At 34.5% G+C, this 17,280-nt stretch overlaps 2 protein-coding genes across 2 annotated transcripts; one reads left to right on the forward strand and one right to left on the reverse strand.

The window, feature by feature from the left end:
* Positions 1–8,773: 8,773 nt before the first annotated feature.
* Positions 8,774–10,526, reverse strand: LOC143555565 (uncharacterized). Its single transcript, XM_077045095.1, has 2 exons — positions 10,475–10,526; positions 8,774–9,297 (listed from the first exon to the last, which is right to left on the reverse strand). The coding sequence occupies exons 1-2, from the start codon at positions 10,524–10,526 to the stop codon at positions 8,774–8,776; spliced, it is 576 nt and encodes a 191-aa protein (XP_076901210.1).
* Positions 10,527–14,981: 4,455 nt separating this feature from the next.
* LOC143555560 (uncharacterized) lies at positions 14,982–17,010 on the forward strand. Its single transcript, XM_077045091.1, has 2 exons — positions 14,982–15,719; positions 16,116–17,010. The coding sequence occupies exons 1-2, from the start codon at positions 15,204–15,206 to the stop codon at positions 16,164–16,166; spliced, it is 567 nt and encodes a 188-aa protein (XP_076901206.1). The 5' UTR covers positions 14,982–15,203; the 3' UTR covers positions 16,167–17,010.
* The last annotated feature ends 270 nt before the right edge of the window (positions 17,011–17,280 follow it).

Genomic DNA, 17,280 nt, shown 5'->3' on the forward strand with positions numbered 1-17,280 from the left:
TTGTTCATACATCATATATATTCATACATACATCATTCATACATCACACATATCAATCATACCTTTAACTACCACTTGACGGCACGTGCAATATCCGAAGATCGTTCACACACCATCAAGCAATCATCATACATAAATCATACAAGGTATACACTTATCACCTAACGTAAGTGTATTAACTATCACATCGAGTATGCACACAGCCCCGAAAATATAACAAGGAAGTGGGGCTAGAAACTCACCTGAACTAGATTACGTTCACCGTTAATTGTTATTCATTTCCTTAGTTGTGCTCGACTAACTGTATAAGAATTACGTATATTAATTACTATCACTATCCATATCGTATTTCTAGTCCAATTATAACCCTCAACGAACGGGGTCTAGGGGCAGCGCCCCTGGCAGCGGGGTCTAGGGGCGGCAGCCCCTAGCAGGGTCCAAGGGGCAGAGCCCCTGGCTGGGGTCAGCTTGGAAAAATTTTATTTCTATTAACCGTCATATCACATTTTCCATTAACATTTTAAATCATTAATTAATTTACTAACTTAAAAGTTCAAGGGTTAATGTGTAATTATATAATTCTTTTATAGGCCAGGGACTGTTCTGTCATTCTTCCAAACATCCAGTTCGTTATTCAGTTCTTAACGAATGGGGATTCTTAACGAATTAGCCCCCATAACGAACTAACTATTGTAGCGAATTAACCCATTTAGCGAACTAATCTGCATAACGAATTGACCTCTAAGACAAACTGATCTGGTCAACGAATGGGGTTCACTCGTCCCTCTCTTAACGAATGGCCTTAACGAACGAGCTAGTTCGTCTTTATTTCCTTAACGAACTACATGCTAGTTCGCTATTTTTCCGCTAACGAATTAGGGTTAGGTCAGAGAATTTCAGAAACATTCTCTGACACCTTAACCTCGTACATAGCTTTTCCGGCGCCACCACGGCCGGAATACCGCAAAACTCACCGGAAAAACGTATTTTCACCATTTTACACCGTTTGTCATCATTTTTCGTCCCGTTCGACCCAGATCTGAGCTAGGGTGACCCCTAAGCTCATGTTAGGTTCGGTTTATACCCGATTCCCCCCGAATCTCGTGACTTTAACGATGTAACGGTGTCGGCTCGTCGTTTTGTGATTATATCTAACGGGTTTAAGCTCATACAATATTATACTATCATACCTTGGATCAGGATCGGTTCTTCTTCTATGTTTCGGCTAGAGAGAGAGAGCTTAAGTGTGTGTTTTGGGAGGTGTATGGAATATGTGTGAAATGAAATTAAATGGGTATTAAAGGTTTATATATTTATAGATCATGGGTTTAAGCTCATGGTCTTTTCCTCTTTCCTTCATAAACCAAGTCCATAACCCAATTCCATTTAACTGCGGAATTTCTAGTGTTATTAATAAGACTTTTATATTACTACACATGTTTGATGTCTCTTATATTATAGTGATCCACTTTATGTTAATATATTAAGTGTTAAGTATATCTGAATGTTATATGGTGTAATTCCTAATTTGTATGTGAAGTTGTTTAGATATATGCTTGGTGTTAATATGTAACCGTTTATATTTGTCCATTGGTGTTCGTTGTCCATTAATGTTCACATGTTTGTTTGTCCATTAATGTCCATTAGTGTCCGTTAACGTCTGTTTAAAATATTAACGGACGGACATGGACGGACACGGACAAACTCAATTTCTTAATGGACGGACACGGACATGAATTTTCGTTCGGTAGAGTGTTCGTGAACCGTCCGTTTGTCCGTCAAAAGCTTAACGGACGGACACGGACATGCTCTCGTCCGGTTCGGTCCGGTCCGTGTACACCCCTAACCGCATCGGTGGTTGCAAGACTTGCGACCGCAGCGCTGGTTGCAAGATCAGCGACCGCATCGGTGGTTGCAAGATCTGCGACCGCATCGCTGGTTGCAAAATTTGCGACCGCTTTAATGGATGGTCGCAAAGAAAAATCAATCGCAAAATGGTCGCAAGAGAGCAATTGCGACCTGCATTTTTCCAACCGCATTTTCAGTTGCAAAACGGTCGCAACAGGGAAATTGCGACCGTTTTGCGACCGAAAAGATGGTCACAAATGCTTAGTTTTCTAGTAGTGATTGGTTATGTTAAAACTATCAACAAGATTAGTGAACTAAAATGTGAAAAATGAAATATTAATTTTGATCAAAGAAATAACAAGGTTATTGAATTAGTAAATGATTTTTTAGTTTCCTTAAAAAAAATATACCATAAAAAATGCTAAATGAAATAAAGAATAATGTGTCAAATTATGAGAAAGTCGGACGACATGCCAACTAATTTGACGGCGATGTCATTATAGGGAGTATCACTTCAACCTGGGCTTAAAGTTAAACGGGCTGGCTCTTCTCGAAGTTAAATTTAATCAGCTGGTGTAATCTCTTTATCTTAAGGATTAGAGCTTTTGAGCTCGATGTCATCTCCTAAAAACTCAAGGCAACTCCTTTAAATTGAAATTAACATTATAATGTCTTGACTTTTGAGTGGGCGAAAGGACCATATTTGTGGATTTATTGATAAATGATATTGAGACATAAGTCGTAACTTATAAACATTAAAATTTGGGTCTAATTTAAACGAGCCAGATAAATGAGTCAATGAGCGAGTTTGCCTTGGCTCGAGCTTGATTCGCTTACAAACCTAGCCAACTTGATTCGTCTCGTTTATAAACAAGGTGATTTCAGATTATTATTTCAAACGGACTATGAACTTTTTTTTAATGATCATTTGTACATCAAATGGCATTGACCAGTTTGTTACGCTGAATAGCATGTTCCATAGTTTGCTACACAATAGGGCTGGCAATTTATACACGAGACACGAATACACGACACGTACCTACACGACTTTAACAGGTAACATGTAAGGCCTTAGCAGGTTTCGTGTACTAAACAGGTAGACATGAAATTACCTGTTAATTTTCGTGTCTAAATAGGTATAATACCTGTTTACCTGTTAGGTACCTGTTAATACCTGGTTATTTTAAAAATTATATATATATATATATATATATATAGTTATATTATATCATCCCTAACCCTAAATTCATACAAATCATTCTTACAAACCAAACCACAGCCGTCGCCTACTCGCCTCTCATCATCCATCACACCACCGTTGGCCATCATCTCGTCGCCGGGGTTCCTTAGTCGCCGGCCATATATCTCTTCGGCCATCACCCGTCGTCGACCTTCCTCCTGTCGCCTTCCATATCTCTCTCCAGCCATCACCCATTGCCGACCATATCTCTCACCGCCGCTAGGTTGTCAAATATGGGTTTCTAAACAGCTATTATCGTGTACTATCGTGTATTATCGTGTATACCAGGTAGTAACAGGTTCGTGTTCGTGTTTGGGTTACAGGTACACGATAAGTTTTCGTGTCATGTACAGGTATACACATTTCGTGTTCGTGTATTATCGTGTTCGTGTCTTATCGTGTACGGGTATAGACGATATGCCAGCCCTACCACACAAAATGAAAAAATCTTGGTTAAAGATATTATCAAAATTTTAATTTCTCAAATTTGGAAATTACTATATAAAAAAATATGTATTGTACAACAAAATCTGGATTTTATTTGAATGTCCATATGAATATGGGCTGAATGTTTATGATTTGTTGTTTAGAAATATGCAAATATTTAAGATGAAAATGATGTTTGAAGAGAAGTACAAGGACTATTTATGTAACTTAGCATTAAAACAAAGAAAATGTTAAAACCCTGTTTCAGAAACAGGCAAACATCTTCAGAGTTGCATTTCTTTCACAATAATGGTAACATAGATGCTTTGACCTCCGAATCTGATCATGTCGTTACTTTCCTATTTTTATCTTTTATTTTGTTCATTGATTATCTTTTCTACTCCACCTAATTATTTGATCTTCCATATAAATCGGTTATTTTCTTTAAATGGAAGTGAAGCTGTTTTAGAAATAAAATGAAGTTGTGGTGCCTCCCGTTTGTTTGCTATTTTTACTTTTTATGTTTTGACTGTTGTTATATTTTAATTCACATGTAGTGTGCTATAACAATCTAAAGCGAAGATTTTAGAATTAGCTACCTAGGTCTATCTATCATTCTATCTAAACAAACCTTGCGGCAAACAGTGAAGGTATCATGGGCATGAATAGCATTTCTAGATTAGAAATGATCGATCTATTATACACCATGTAATATCATAAATGAAAGGCTGGTTATTTAAGTAACTCGCCTTCAAAATCATCAAATTTACCTTGTATAATATTGTATAGCTCAAGGTGTAAAGTTCTTTTGATAAAAAATATTTTTTCTTAATTATGATATCTTGCATTCAACTGTATTACTGTAATCACTGTCAAGTTGAGACAAAGACTTAACTTAGAAAGAGTTAAATGCTATCCAAAAGGTTGAAATAAAAATTTCGTATTTAATACTAAAAAACAATCTAACTCAAAACCAAACTTCAACATAAAGTTACGGATGAATAGAACTATGTAACTTTATTTTGGTATTTCAAATAACAAATAATACTTTTTATTATTATACTAGCATGGGACCTTTGTACTACATTATAATGTATGGAAAAATAGCATTTAATAATTAAACAAAATACAAAAGAATAATAAACTTATTACACATCTTTTATTTTTAGAGCCAGCCGTTGTAGAGTATGGTATTTAAAACAATTAAAAAAAACATTGTTAAGAGGCAATTCACTTGAATGCTACAGAAGGAATCACTAGGGTCGACGGCTAAAAAGACTATCAAATTAAGGAGTATGGCTAAAGACGGCTAAGGTTGGAAGGGGCTTTTGGAAATAAAATTTTGCTTAAAGGAGCTATTTGAAAGGAAGGTTGGAGTGTTGATCAGTTCTTCATGTATGTAATAGAAAACATGGATATTATGATAAACCTATAACTAAAACATACCTGTCACAGCAGAGAGAGAGATGCCACGGTTGATGAGAATGATCCAGACGACATGACAGTCAGCTTGGTCGGGTTCCCCTTTAGGATGTATATTAGTGATGGGGATTAGGGTTCTTGAGAAACCGAATAATAGAGGGAGAGAGAGGCTCATGAATTTGATGTGAGGGTTTAGGGTTAAGTTGTATGATGTTAATTAGTCTCTCCATATTTTTATACATCCAAGAGGAAACCCTTGATTAGCAAGAAAGGTTAATTTGGTCCATCAACAATTACCTAGCTAATATAATAATAAGGTATAATTTAATTAACTTTGAATAGTTATACTATAAATGATCATGTAGGCCACACATAAATATACATATCCATATATTTATTTTTATATTCTTCCACTTGGCCAAATAATCATTTATTATGAGCATTAGAATGGTCTGCAGATTTTAACACTCATTTTAGCTTTAAACTTAAACTGGAGCAGATAAATACAGTCATTGAATTGAACATCAGCTCAAGACCCTCATTAATCATATTGTAGTCCGTGTTTAAAACCTAAGTAGTTATGATCAAAATTATAGAATTGACTAATTTGAGTCCGGAGATCATATTTTTAAGCAACATTCCCAGCATGTAGCATTATAAACAGCTATATATTCTGCCATCAAAGTGGAAGTAGTCGTTAACTGTTGCTTATGACTCCTCCATGAGATGGGCCCGCCTGCTAACATAAAGATATACCCCGAAGTGGACTTCTTGTCATCTTTACATTTAGCAAAGTCAGAATCAGAATAACCTACCACTTCTAAATTATCACTTCTTCTATAAGTCAGTTTGTAGTCTTTCGTCCTTTGAAGATATCAAAGCACCTTCTTAGCTGCTTTCCAGTGTTCAAGGCCAGGATTAGTCTGATAACGGCCTAACATTCCAAAAATATAAGCAATATCTGGGCGAGTACAAACTTGTGCATACATAAGGCTCCCGACTACTGATGCATAAGGTATCAATCTCATTTGCTCCTTTTCAACCTCTGTTTTTGGACATTGGAATGCCCCGAAAACGTCTCCTTTAACTACAGGAGCTGCAGTTGGGTTACGATGTTGCATTTTGTAACGAGTAAGGACACGGTCAATGTAGGCCCTTTGAGATAATCCTAAGATCCCTCTATGTCTGTTTCGGTGAATTTCGATGCCAATAACATAAGAGGCATCTCCGAAATCCTTCATGTCGAAGTTATGCGAAAGTATTCGCTTCGACTCATGCAACATGTCTAAACTATTACTTGCCAATATAATATCATCTACATAAAGGACAAGTATAGTAAACTTACTCCCACTCATTTTGAGGTAGGTGCATTGATCCACTAGATTCTTTGCAAAACCTTGTTTCTTCATGACTTCATCATGACTAGATGCTTGTTTCAACCCATATATTGACTTCTTGAGCTTACAGACTAGATGTTCTTGACCTTCAGGTTTAAAACCTTCAGGTTGCTTCATGTACACCTCTTCGTCTAAAGTGCCGTTAAGGAAAGCAGTTTTCACGTCCATCTGATGCAGCTCTAAATCAAAATGAGATACTAGGGCCATAACGTTCCTTAATGAATCTTTTCGTGAGACAGGTGAAAACGTCTATTGATAGTCAATTCCCTCTTTCTAAGTGTAGCCCTTTGCAACCAATCTCGCTTTATAGCGTTCAACGTTTCCATTTGGATCAAGTTTTGTTTTGAACACCCATTTACATCCTACGGGTTTGACACCGTTGGGGAATTCTACCAAATCCCAAACGTCATTTTTCCTCATGGAATCAAGCTCATCAATCATCGCTTTATTCCCTTCAGAAGACTGATCACTGCTCATGGCTTCATTATAAGAGATAGGATCATTAAGCTTTCCGGCGTCAGCTTCAGTCAGGTAGGTGACATAATCATCAAAGTTAGTAGGTCTTCTAAACCTAGATGACCTCTTCGGTTGATTAGCGGGTTCAACATTGTCTTGGTTTTGAGTGTTTGATGTGCCTTCATTTTCTGTGATAACGGGTTCTGAGTGTGGAGAAGGTGGTGCAGAAGGTTCAATTGCATGGGGTACAAGAGGAATAGCCGGAGTTACAATAATCGACGAGTCTCCCCCGCATCTTGTATTTCTTGCAATTCTTCATAAGGGTTAGTACTGCTCCCACTGATCTTGTAATCCTCCAGGAACACGGCACACTTGGTTTCTACAATACGAGTGACATGGGAAGGACAATAGAAACGATAACCCTTTGAATTTTCAGGATACCCGATAAAAAAGCAGGTAACAGTTTTAGGTTCAAGTTTCTTTAGGAAAGGGTTATAAAGTTTTGCTTCAACAATACAGCCCCATACTTTCATATAATTAAGACTCGGTTTCCTTCCTGTCCAAAGTTATAAGGAGTTTTAGGGACAGACTTAGAAGGAACTCTATTGAGTATATGAACGGCTGCTTTTAAGGCTTCAGTCCAGAGAAATAGAGGCAAATTAGTGTTGGCTAACATACTGCATACCATATCCATAAGGGTTCGATTTCTCCGTTAAGTGACACCATTTTGCTGAGAAGTACCTGGCATGGTATATTGGTTCACGATCCCATGGCCCTTACAAAACTCATAAAATGGACCAGGGGCCTGACCCACATCAGTATGTCTTCCATAATATTCACCTCCTCTATCTGATCTGACAACTTTTATTTGACGATCTAATTGTCTTTCAACTTCAGTTTTATAATCTTTAAAAGTTGTTACATATTCAGATTTTTCTTTAATGAGATACAAGTACATATATCGGGAATAATCATCAATGAAAGTGATAAATAAAGTATGTCCATTTATTCCAGCAATGGGGTAAGGACCACTAATATCAGTATGAATGAGTTCTAATAAATTAGAGCTCCTAGTGGCGCCTTTCTTATTTGCTGATGTCATTTTGCCTTTAAGACATTTGACACATGTTCCAAAATCGGTGAAATCGAGATGTGGTAAGACTTCATTCTTCACGAGGCGGGCTAACCGGTCTCGTGAGATGTGGCCTAAACGTTGATGCCACAACATAGAAGAAGTCTCTAAGTCTCGTTTCTCTTTAATCTTTATGAGTGATTCATTAATATTATATGACAACAAAGATTTAGAAAAATTATCATGTAGTTCTAATCTATAAAGACCACCATCCAAAAAGCCATAACCAAACACTTGAGAATTTAAAGAAATAGTAAGTTTGCCACAACCATGAGAAACATCAAAACCGTCCATGTCTAACTTTGGTCCTGATACAAGATTCCGAGTAATCTTAGGAATATATAAGGTATCATAAAGTTTAATACATAAACCAGTTTTTATTATTAATTGTAAAGTTCCCACAGCCTTGACTTCAAGTTCTTTATCATTCCTCAGTCTTAGTGTTCTTTGGTTTCTTTCCAGCTTCCGGATTGAAAGGAATCCCTGAGTAGAATTGGTTACATGAACCATAAAACCAGAATCAAACCACCATATATTAGCAGGAACAGTTAAATTATATGACTCAAGTATCATAAAGAGATCATTACCCTTCTTAGCCAGCCACTCCTTAAAGTTTGAACAGTCCTTCTGCTTATGAATGTACTTCTTACAGAACTTGCAGAAAGGCTTTCCAGTGGAGTTCTGAGAGCTGATTGAGGCACCTGTATTATTCTTCTGAACTTTAGCAAACTCCTTTCTTGGATTAATGTTCTTCCTCTTCTTGGAACTGGTGGCAAGGTAAGCAACTTCATGTTTGTCCATCTTCATACGCTCTTCCTCTTGCACGCACATAGCGATCAGCTCACTCATAGTCTATTTGTCCTTTTGGGTGTTGTAATTGATCTTGAAAGCTTCATAGGCAGCTGGAAGAGAGGTCATGATGAAGTGCACCAGAAAACCATCACTGATCTCCATGTCTAATCCCTTCAGCTTATGGGCCATGTCGTTCATCATCATAATGTGCCCACGAATGGCACTCCTTCCATCGTACTTAGTAGTCACCAGTTTGAGAATAAGAGTACTAGCATGCGCCTTAGACGTTCCCTTGAATTGTTCCTCCACAGAAGCTAGATAGGTTTTAGCATTGTCAAAGTCTGGAATGGATCCTCTTATGGGCATGCTAATGGAGTTTTTCATAAGCATTAGAGACATGCGGTTGCATCTCTTCCATTTTTCGAAAAGTAAGTGCTCGGCAGGAGTGCTATTAGCCGTTAGTTTAGGAGGTTGATGCTCGTTTAGAGCAAAGTCGAAATCCAGGAAGGCGAGATTAAGCATAAGAGAGTCCTTCCAGGTAGCAAAGTTATCTCCAGTTAATGATGTGATTCCACCATTCGGAGCTGTTATTGGAATTTATATGAGAATGTTAAGATACTAAACTAAAAGAAACTTAGAGTGAACTAGGGGCAACTTAGGCTAATGCAGGCATAAAAAAAGAACCATTTAAATTATGAAGCTGTGATAATAAATATCTATTATTAACATCAAAATAATAGATTAATGTAATTAATAAAATTCTACTTAAATAAAAGATAAATCACCTTTGGGCAGAATTAAATTTTACTTAAGTATATGTGCAAAACAGTTGTAACACATCACCTTTGGGCAAAAGTGAAACAACCATTTTAATTATACACGAGTTAGTTTTGCTTTGATATAGATGTATCGCATCACCTTTGGGCAGAAGTGATACATTTAAATCATGTTTTAAGCTAAACTAACATAGTTTATATTTAGACTTGAATGGTGTGTTAGATGTATCACATCACCTTTGGGCAGAAGTGTACATCATCATTCATTCAAGTTAAGCTTTTTATATGTTTTGTAAAAATAATTAATATGAATTTTAAGTATTTACAAAACATTGGTTTAGTTAATAGCAAACAAACAAACTGTTCACAAAAAAAAAAAAATTAGTCTCAGGATATTAGTTTTCTGGTTTGATGCGTTTACGGGTTTTAGTGTTTTCGGAAACTCATTGTTTTCCGAAAACTGTTTTAGCCGTAAACACATACACCCATAAGTTTATGAAAAGCAAATAACGTTTAATCTGAATTCTTAGGGATTGTTTGTTTATTCAAGATTTGACTATAACAATCCAGATATTGAACCAGATTATACTAGATTTTCGAAAACTGGTATGAACACGAATAATCATTTAATTTACCAGATTTCGAAAACTGTCAAATTATATCAGATACGATTTTTAAAACCGAAAAATTGTTAGGGTTTCTGTCATTCGTGATTTTAATAACGATAATAAAATAAAACGAATTAATAAGAAAAAATGAAAATCTGTTAGGGTTTATCAGTTTTCGGATTTTAATCAAAACGATAAATAAATAATATGAACTAATGAAAACGTAAACTGTTAGGGTTTATCAGGTTTAGTCCATGTCTTCCGGTTTAGATCTTGAGTTAATGGAAGACATGAAGAACTGATGAGAATGTTGATCAGTTCTTCATGTATGTAATAGAAAACATGGATATTATGATAAACCTATAACTAAAACATACCTGTCACAGCAGAGAGAGAGGCCGCGATTAATGAGAATGATCCAGACGACATGATAGTCAGCTTGGTCGGGTTCCCCTTTAGGATGTATATTAGTGATGGGGATTAGGGTTCTTGAGAAACCGAATAATAGAGGGAGAGAGAGGCTCACGAATTTGATGTGAGGGTTTAGGGTTAAGTTGTATGATGTTAATTAGTCTCTCCATATTTATATACATCCAAGGGGAAACCCTTGATTAGCAAAAAAGAGTAATTTAGTCCATCAACAATTACCTAGCTAATATAATAATAAGGTATAATTTAATTAACTTTGATCTATTATACTATAAATGATCATGTAGGCCATACATAAATATACATATCCATATATTTATTCTTACATGGAGTTGGTAAAAAAATGCGTTTATGAAAAAATATTTAGTTTTGAAAACTTGGCCTTCAAATACACATTTTGAAGAGTATCTGCGTTGGAGACTTCCAAGAACTATTTTATAACGGGTAGAGTTCCTCACATGACAAATTTTTCGATCGGTTAGAACTAGTTGGTCATGGGGAAAAGAATATTAAGGAGGCGGAGCTTTTGTATGTAATTGATCTTGGCTACTTCATGGATGGTTATAAGTTTTTCGCTAATGAAGACCGGTGGTATAAGACTCAAGATTTTTCAAGAAACTGATATTTGAAATCGCTAAGAATTCTATTGATGACAAGAAGATAGGAGGGCTGCAACAGTTTTATGTTCATGTAACTTTTACTCGAGTATCTTAAGCAACCATATAACCAACTCATTTCAAAATTTAACAGACGTAATATGAATTTGCACAATATTTGTTTTATACTTGTTTTGAAGATAAAAATAAACACAAAATAAAGCCAGTATCCAATCAAAACTAGATATATATTTATGATTGTTTGTCTTAGTACTATAAGAGACATTTTTAACATGAATATGACTATATAAGATAACTTGATTTTGTTTGTTGAAAATTCCTTTACCAATTAATATCGGCATGCATGATATGGGATATGATGAGTGAATACGTATTAATATCCCCACCAATAAATAGTAAATACTGAGCGTAATGCCACCAATAAATACTGACGGTCGTGACAAAACCATCCCATCATCACATGATAAGCTGATGCATGCCATGGACTGGGACAGCTCCCTCCATTGTTTTTTTACCATCCCATGTTTTTCATATTCCGATTTAATTTATTGAAAATAAATAAAATGAAATTCTTTAGTTAATTGAGAATAAAAAATACACAAATGAGTACTCCCAATATCTCGCATTCACCATAGACAAGACACAGAATATTGAGGGGTGTATTTTGTTTTATAGTGTACGATTGTATGAAAAATGTTTTTTGGTCTATGCATATAAAACTTATTCATAACGCTCTAACGACATGTCTTGTTTAAACGATTGTTAAAGCATACTCCATGTTGTAAGTAAATATATATACTTTGTTATGATAGACGACATTTGAAGCGTGGTTACTTCAATGAAAATTATATCTAAGTCTAATCTATAAACGTCCCCTAAAAAGATAATGTATTTCCTATCTTTAAAGTGTTAATTTTATATAGTTGTCTAGAAAACAAAAAATTAATCACTCATTTTGCAATGAGATATTTGTGGCAAAGACTCGCACATCCATCACCAGTGTCTCAAACTTTTATTCCCTATCAATAATATATATAAACTATGTGATATACGACATTGTATTGAGGTTATGCATTGTGGGTTAACGCCCACCACCACATCACTATTTTTTGGGCGTCAAAGGTGAGGTGGAGTGTGTTAATGAGCTTGAAAGGTAGACGAGAGGCCTAAGGTGTCCCAGTCCATGACATGCATCAACTTATCAACGCTTGATCTAGGTATGGTTCACTCATTGAAACTTATTATTTAGTTGATTGGGAGTTACGAGTACTTGAACTCGGACTCGAGAATTACTCGTTGACTAATCAACACCTAAAACGATTTTTACAACCATAGGTACAACATAGTGGTTTTTCTTCTAAAAATAATACATACCTAATACATACCTACATCCAATCTAATGTTCCATTTTCAAGAAAAAAAAATATAACCTCAATTTATTCATATCTATAATATCTATAATATATATAAACGAAGATATAAAAATTCTACGTGTCACGATGTGGTCGCTCCCCCTTTTTTTGGAGTCACCAGATTTACTTGATTTTTAAATGGAGACTTCTCATGCATTTGACCCGAATTCATGGGTATGAGTCTTACCAAACCCAGATATTCCTTAAACGGGTTATAACATCTCATTAAATTAAAAATTATTCTCACCAAATTATTTATGTACAAATCCTATAAAATAGGTTATAATAAAAAATAATATCTTATTTATTTTAAAAAAGATATATATATATATATATATATGTATATATATATATATATGTATATATATATATATATATTATTTAAATTAAAAAACCAATTTGATAGTAAAATAAATAAACGGGTCTTGGGTCTCATAAAACCATAAGTATATTATTAATTTTCATAAATATTATTTATAATTAAAAAACCAATTTCATAGTAAAAAAAATAAACGGGTCTTGGGTCTCATCAAAACCATATAGCTTTTAAACCGGGTTATAACATCTCATTTATTTGTGAAACAAATTATCATCGAACCATAAGTATATTATTAACTTTCATACAATAAAAAAATATGAATTAAAAAATAAATAAATATTTTAACAAATAATATAAAACAACCAGGGGCAGATTTACGTTGATAGGAGGGGGTGCACGGAAACCCCCCGAGTTTCGAAATAATAGTTTAACTCTATATATAAAATCTGGAGCGCATCCCCTTATAAAATTGGAGTGCACCACTTAACCAAAATCTTGAAGTGGTTGAACGGCAAAAGCTTTGGTTGTTAATGTTCTTGTCTCAAGTTCGATTCTTGGAATTAGATTGTTTTTTTAATTTTTATATGTTGTGTTAGGTATTTGGCTATTGTGTTTAAATTTTATTCATATTTACTCCAGCATTTAATTATTGTTAAAGAGTTTATACAGTTGCTAAAATCTTGTTTGTTTGCCTCCTTGCGCACCAAGTATTTTGAATAAATATTACACACTCAATTGTTGAATCATAAAGATCAACTATATGTAATTTCAAGCTGATTACACTTAGATAATAAATTCTAATAATTGTTTTTCGACACAATTATGTACTAACATAACATACGCTTTTGTGCTTTTTTTTTCTAGATTTTTGGAGATTTGATACATTGCACAGACGTTAGGTCAGTCATACTTGAACTGAACCGACCCAAACCATCAAACCGACCCGAATTTTTTATATCCGACTCTACGAAATTGGGGCATCTAAAAACAGTGCACCCCGTGAAAAAAAATTCTGGATCCGTCACTGAAAACAACCCCCGTAATACGGGGGATAAAAACTAGTATATATATAAACGAAAATAATAAAATCCTACGTGTCGCGATGTGGTCGTTCCTCATTTTTTTGGAGTCACCAAATTTTCTTGATTTTTAATGGAGACTTCTCATACATTTGACCCGAATTTATGGGTATGGTTTTAATCAGACTCATATATTTCTTAAACGGGTTATAACATCTAATTAAATTAAAAACTAATCCTACCAAATATTTGATATAAAAATCCTATAAAGTAGGGATATATTAAAAATTAATATATTATTTATTTAAAAAAAGATATATATTATTTATAATTAAAAAACCAATTTTATAGTAAAAAAAATAAACGGGTATTGGGTCTCATCAAACCATATAGCTTATAAACCGGGTTATAACATCTCATTTATTTGTGAAATAATTTATCATCAAACCATAAGTATATTATTAACTTTCATACAATAAAAAAAATAAAAATTTAAAACATAAATAAATATTAGAAACATATAATATAAAACAACTCCCGTAAATAAACGAAACATTTAAAAGCTTTATGATTGTTTCATACATTTACTCAAGCCACCGTATTGTTTTATTTGTAAATGATGACTTCAAGTGCATTTGACTCGAATTCACGGTATGAGTCTCATCAAACCCAGATATTTCTTAAACAGGTTATAACATCTCATTGCTTTAAAAATAAATCTCACAAAGTATTTGATATGCAAATCTTATAAAGTATGGATATACTAAATATTAATATCCAGTTTTTTAAGAAAAATATATTATTTATAATAAGAAACAATTTTATAGTAAAATGAGTCATGGGTCTCACCAAACCCATAGCTTTTAATGGGTTATAAGATGTCATTTATTTGTGAAACTATTTTATTATCAAGCTCTAAGTATATTATTAACTTTTTTATAATACATAAAATTTGCAAAAAAATATGAAATATTATACACAAAAAAAAACATAACCCCCGTAATACAGGGATAAAAACTAGCATATATATATTCTTCAAAAGTTCAAAAGAATATTATTTGTAACTTTCTTAAATATGCATTCCTGAGTCAACCCTAAAAAAATACATTCAACAATATATAAATATAAAAAAAAAGTTATAAAAAATTGAATGATTCAAATTTGAGGTTGATAGGTTTTCCCCCCAGAAATCCATGATCCCCACATATATAAATACAACCTCCTCATCCTCCATGTAACAGTGATTCAGTCACACTCCCCTACCCTTATTATCTCTCCTTCCTCAATGCCATGCCGCTTCCTTTATCTTCATGGCATCTTTAAATTTCCACGTCATCATCGCTTACGTCATCATCACCACCATCATGTATAACCCTAACTCCGACCACCCTAACAAGTCCGCCTTCAACCCACCCATCAGCCCCCGTATCTCCTTCTCCAACGACTTCGCCGATGCCCACTCCCGCCACCGTCCCACCAGAGACTACACCGCGCCGCCTGTCTCCTCCGACTTCGAGTTCTCGGTTTCTAATAACGCCATGATGACGGCTGACGAGCTATTCTTTAAGGGTCGGCTGTTGCCGTTTAAGGATAATAATAGTAGTAATGCTGTTGGACAGAAGACTACTCTCCGAGATGAGCTGCTTGCCGGAGAAGATGATGACGGTGGTGGTGGTGTTTCGTTTAGGCCGCCTAAAGCTTTGAGTACACGGTGGAAAGGGTTTTTGGGGCTCCGGAAATCGCATATTGGGTCGAAAAGATCCGATAAGGGTGATGGATCTAGGTCGGCTCAAGATGCTGCTGGTCATGCTTCCAAAACTTCACAGGTTTTTTGTTTTAACATATATTGTTGTAGTTTACTAGTTACTGTTTTCAAGATTTAATATTTTAATTAGTGGCACTTTTATTGAATGTTTAAGGTTTTTTAATTGCTAAAACACTATCCTTAAATGGAATCTGTCTCACCTAATATAAAGTATTTGAATTTGTCAGGAACATATTTTATTTAGAGATTAATAAATAACCAAGTTGTTCTAGTGAAGCTTAATATTTTTTATTCAAGACTTAAATTTATTTAAATCTTGATATGTTTATGTATGTCACTCATTTGGTAATTGTGTACTATTCAAAGCATTATGTATAAGTGTAGGTTTTATATGGTTATTCTCTTCTTTGTAATGTGATTATAAGTTCTTGTGTTTTGTTTAAAATGATGATGGCAGGAAATGATGAACGAAGGAGGATCGAGGGATATCGAATTTAGGATGCAATGAGGGAGTATGATGAATGTTGTAAAGAGGGGATGGGTGATTTTTTATTAGTGGATGGGGGCATTCTTGTAATTTTAGGTAGAAGATTGAGGTTATCTTAGGTATTTTGGGAGCATTTGGGAATCGCCATACAAGTTAGGGTATGGTTGGAGGGTGAAATTGTAATTTTGGTAGATGGATAAATGGATCTCTAACAGTCAATTTGACTTCAACTTTAATCCCTTTCACAAGATTCTCCTCTTCATTTCTTGTCTTTTGGGTATCAAACAATTACAACTACCTTTTTCTTTCCTCTATCAAGTTCAAATTACGTTCTTGCCCCTGTCGTGTTTAATAGTTTATGAGATGTTAAAATATTTGTCAATAGTTTAAATAGTCGTACTTGAAAGTTTATCTTGGGAAGGTTTAGCTAGAATGCCCTTTTAAATAGATAATAAATATATATTATTATTTTTAAAATTGAGTTAAATAGTAAATAACCCGTATTGGTTTTTTGTGTCCTAAAACAAGACATCAAATTAAAATGCATAAATTTTCTTTTAAATATTCTATAAAAACATTTTGTGTTTTGTAGATAATACTTACATAAAGTAAAATGACAAGGTTTAGTTTGTGGTTGGGTGTGTAGTGTTGACCGTTGACCGAAGTCAAAGAAGGAACAGCTAATGAACAGCTGGGTGAGAAAAACAATGAGAGCACGAAGTACAAACAAGTACTTCATCTTTAGTCTGACACAAACATTTAACCTTCAAGTACTCCCCGTAACCGTTAATTGTGGGACACATGTCCTACACCTCAAGATGCTCTTTACTGTACCACTCTCTATGCATAGGATACAACCATCCTTAACTCATGGCTAATGGCTTTATCGTAATTTCCTACTTAACCTCTGACCTTGGGACTATGTTGTGAATTTATTTTGTTGCTGGATTCTAACCACACAATTGCTACTTTCAGATTTTATAAAAAAAAAAAAGTCGTTACCTATTTTGAAGAGAATCATCAAAACTACTATTCTGTACGTAAAAGCATTCATATCAGGTCCTCTAAAATATTTGTGAGAGAAAATCTCTAAAAATTTAAGAGAATTGTAAGCGGTTGTGAGTAGAGAAGAGAA

The sequence above is a fragment of the Bidens hawaiensis genome, unplaced genomic scaffold (assembly GCF_021521415.1).
Source record: "Bidens hawaiensis isolate Kalapana, Puna unplaced genomic scaffold, B.hawaiensis_p1.1 tig00018151_1, whole genome shotgun sequence".
NCBI lineage: Eukaryota > Viridiplantae > Streptophyta > Magnoliopsida > Asterales > Asteraceae > Bidens > Bidens hawaiensis.

Bases quoted from the DNA above. Each gene is read 5' to 3' on its own strand.
- LOC143555565 (XM_077045095.1), bottom strand. From the start codon at position 10,526: ATGTCGTCTGGATCATTCTCATTAATCGCGGCCTCTCTCTCTGCTGTG. The intron at 9,298-10,474 runs GTATGTTTTAGT...TTCCAATAACAG, and splicing joins CTCTCTCTCTGCTGTGACAG to CTCCGAATGGTGGAATCACA.
- LOC143555560 (XM_077045091.1), top strand. From the start codon at position 15,204: ATGGCATCTTTAAATTTCCACGTCATCATCGCTTACGTCATCATCACC. The intron at 15,720-16,115 runs GTTTTTTGTTTT...TGATGATGGCAG, and splicing joins ATGCTTCCAAAACTTCACAG to GAAATGATGAACGAAGGAGG.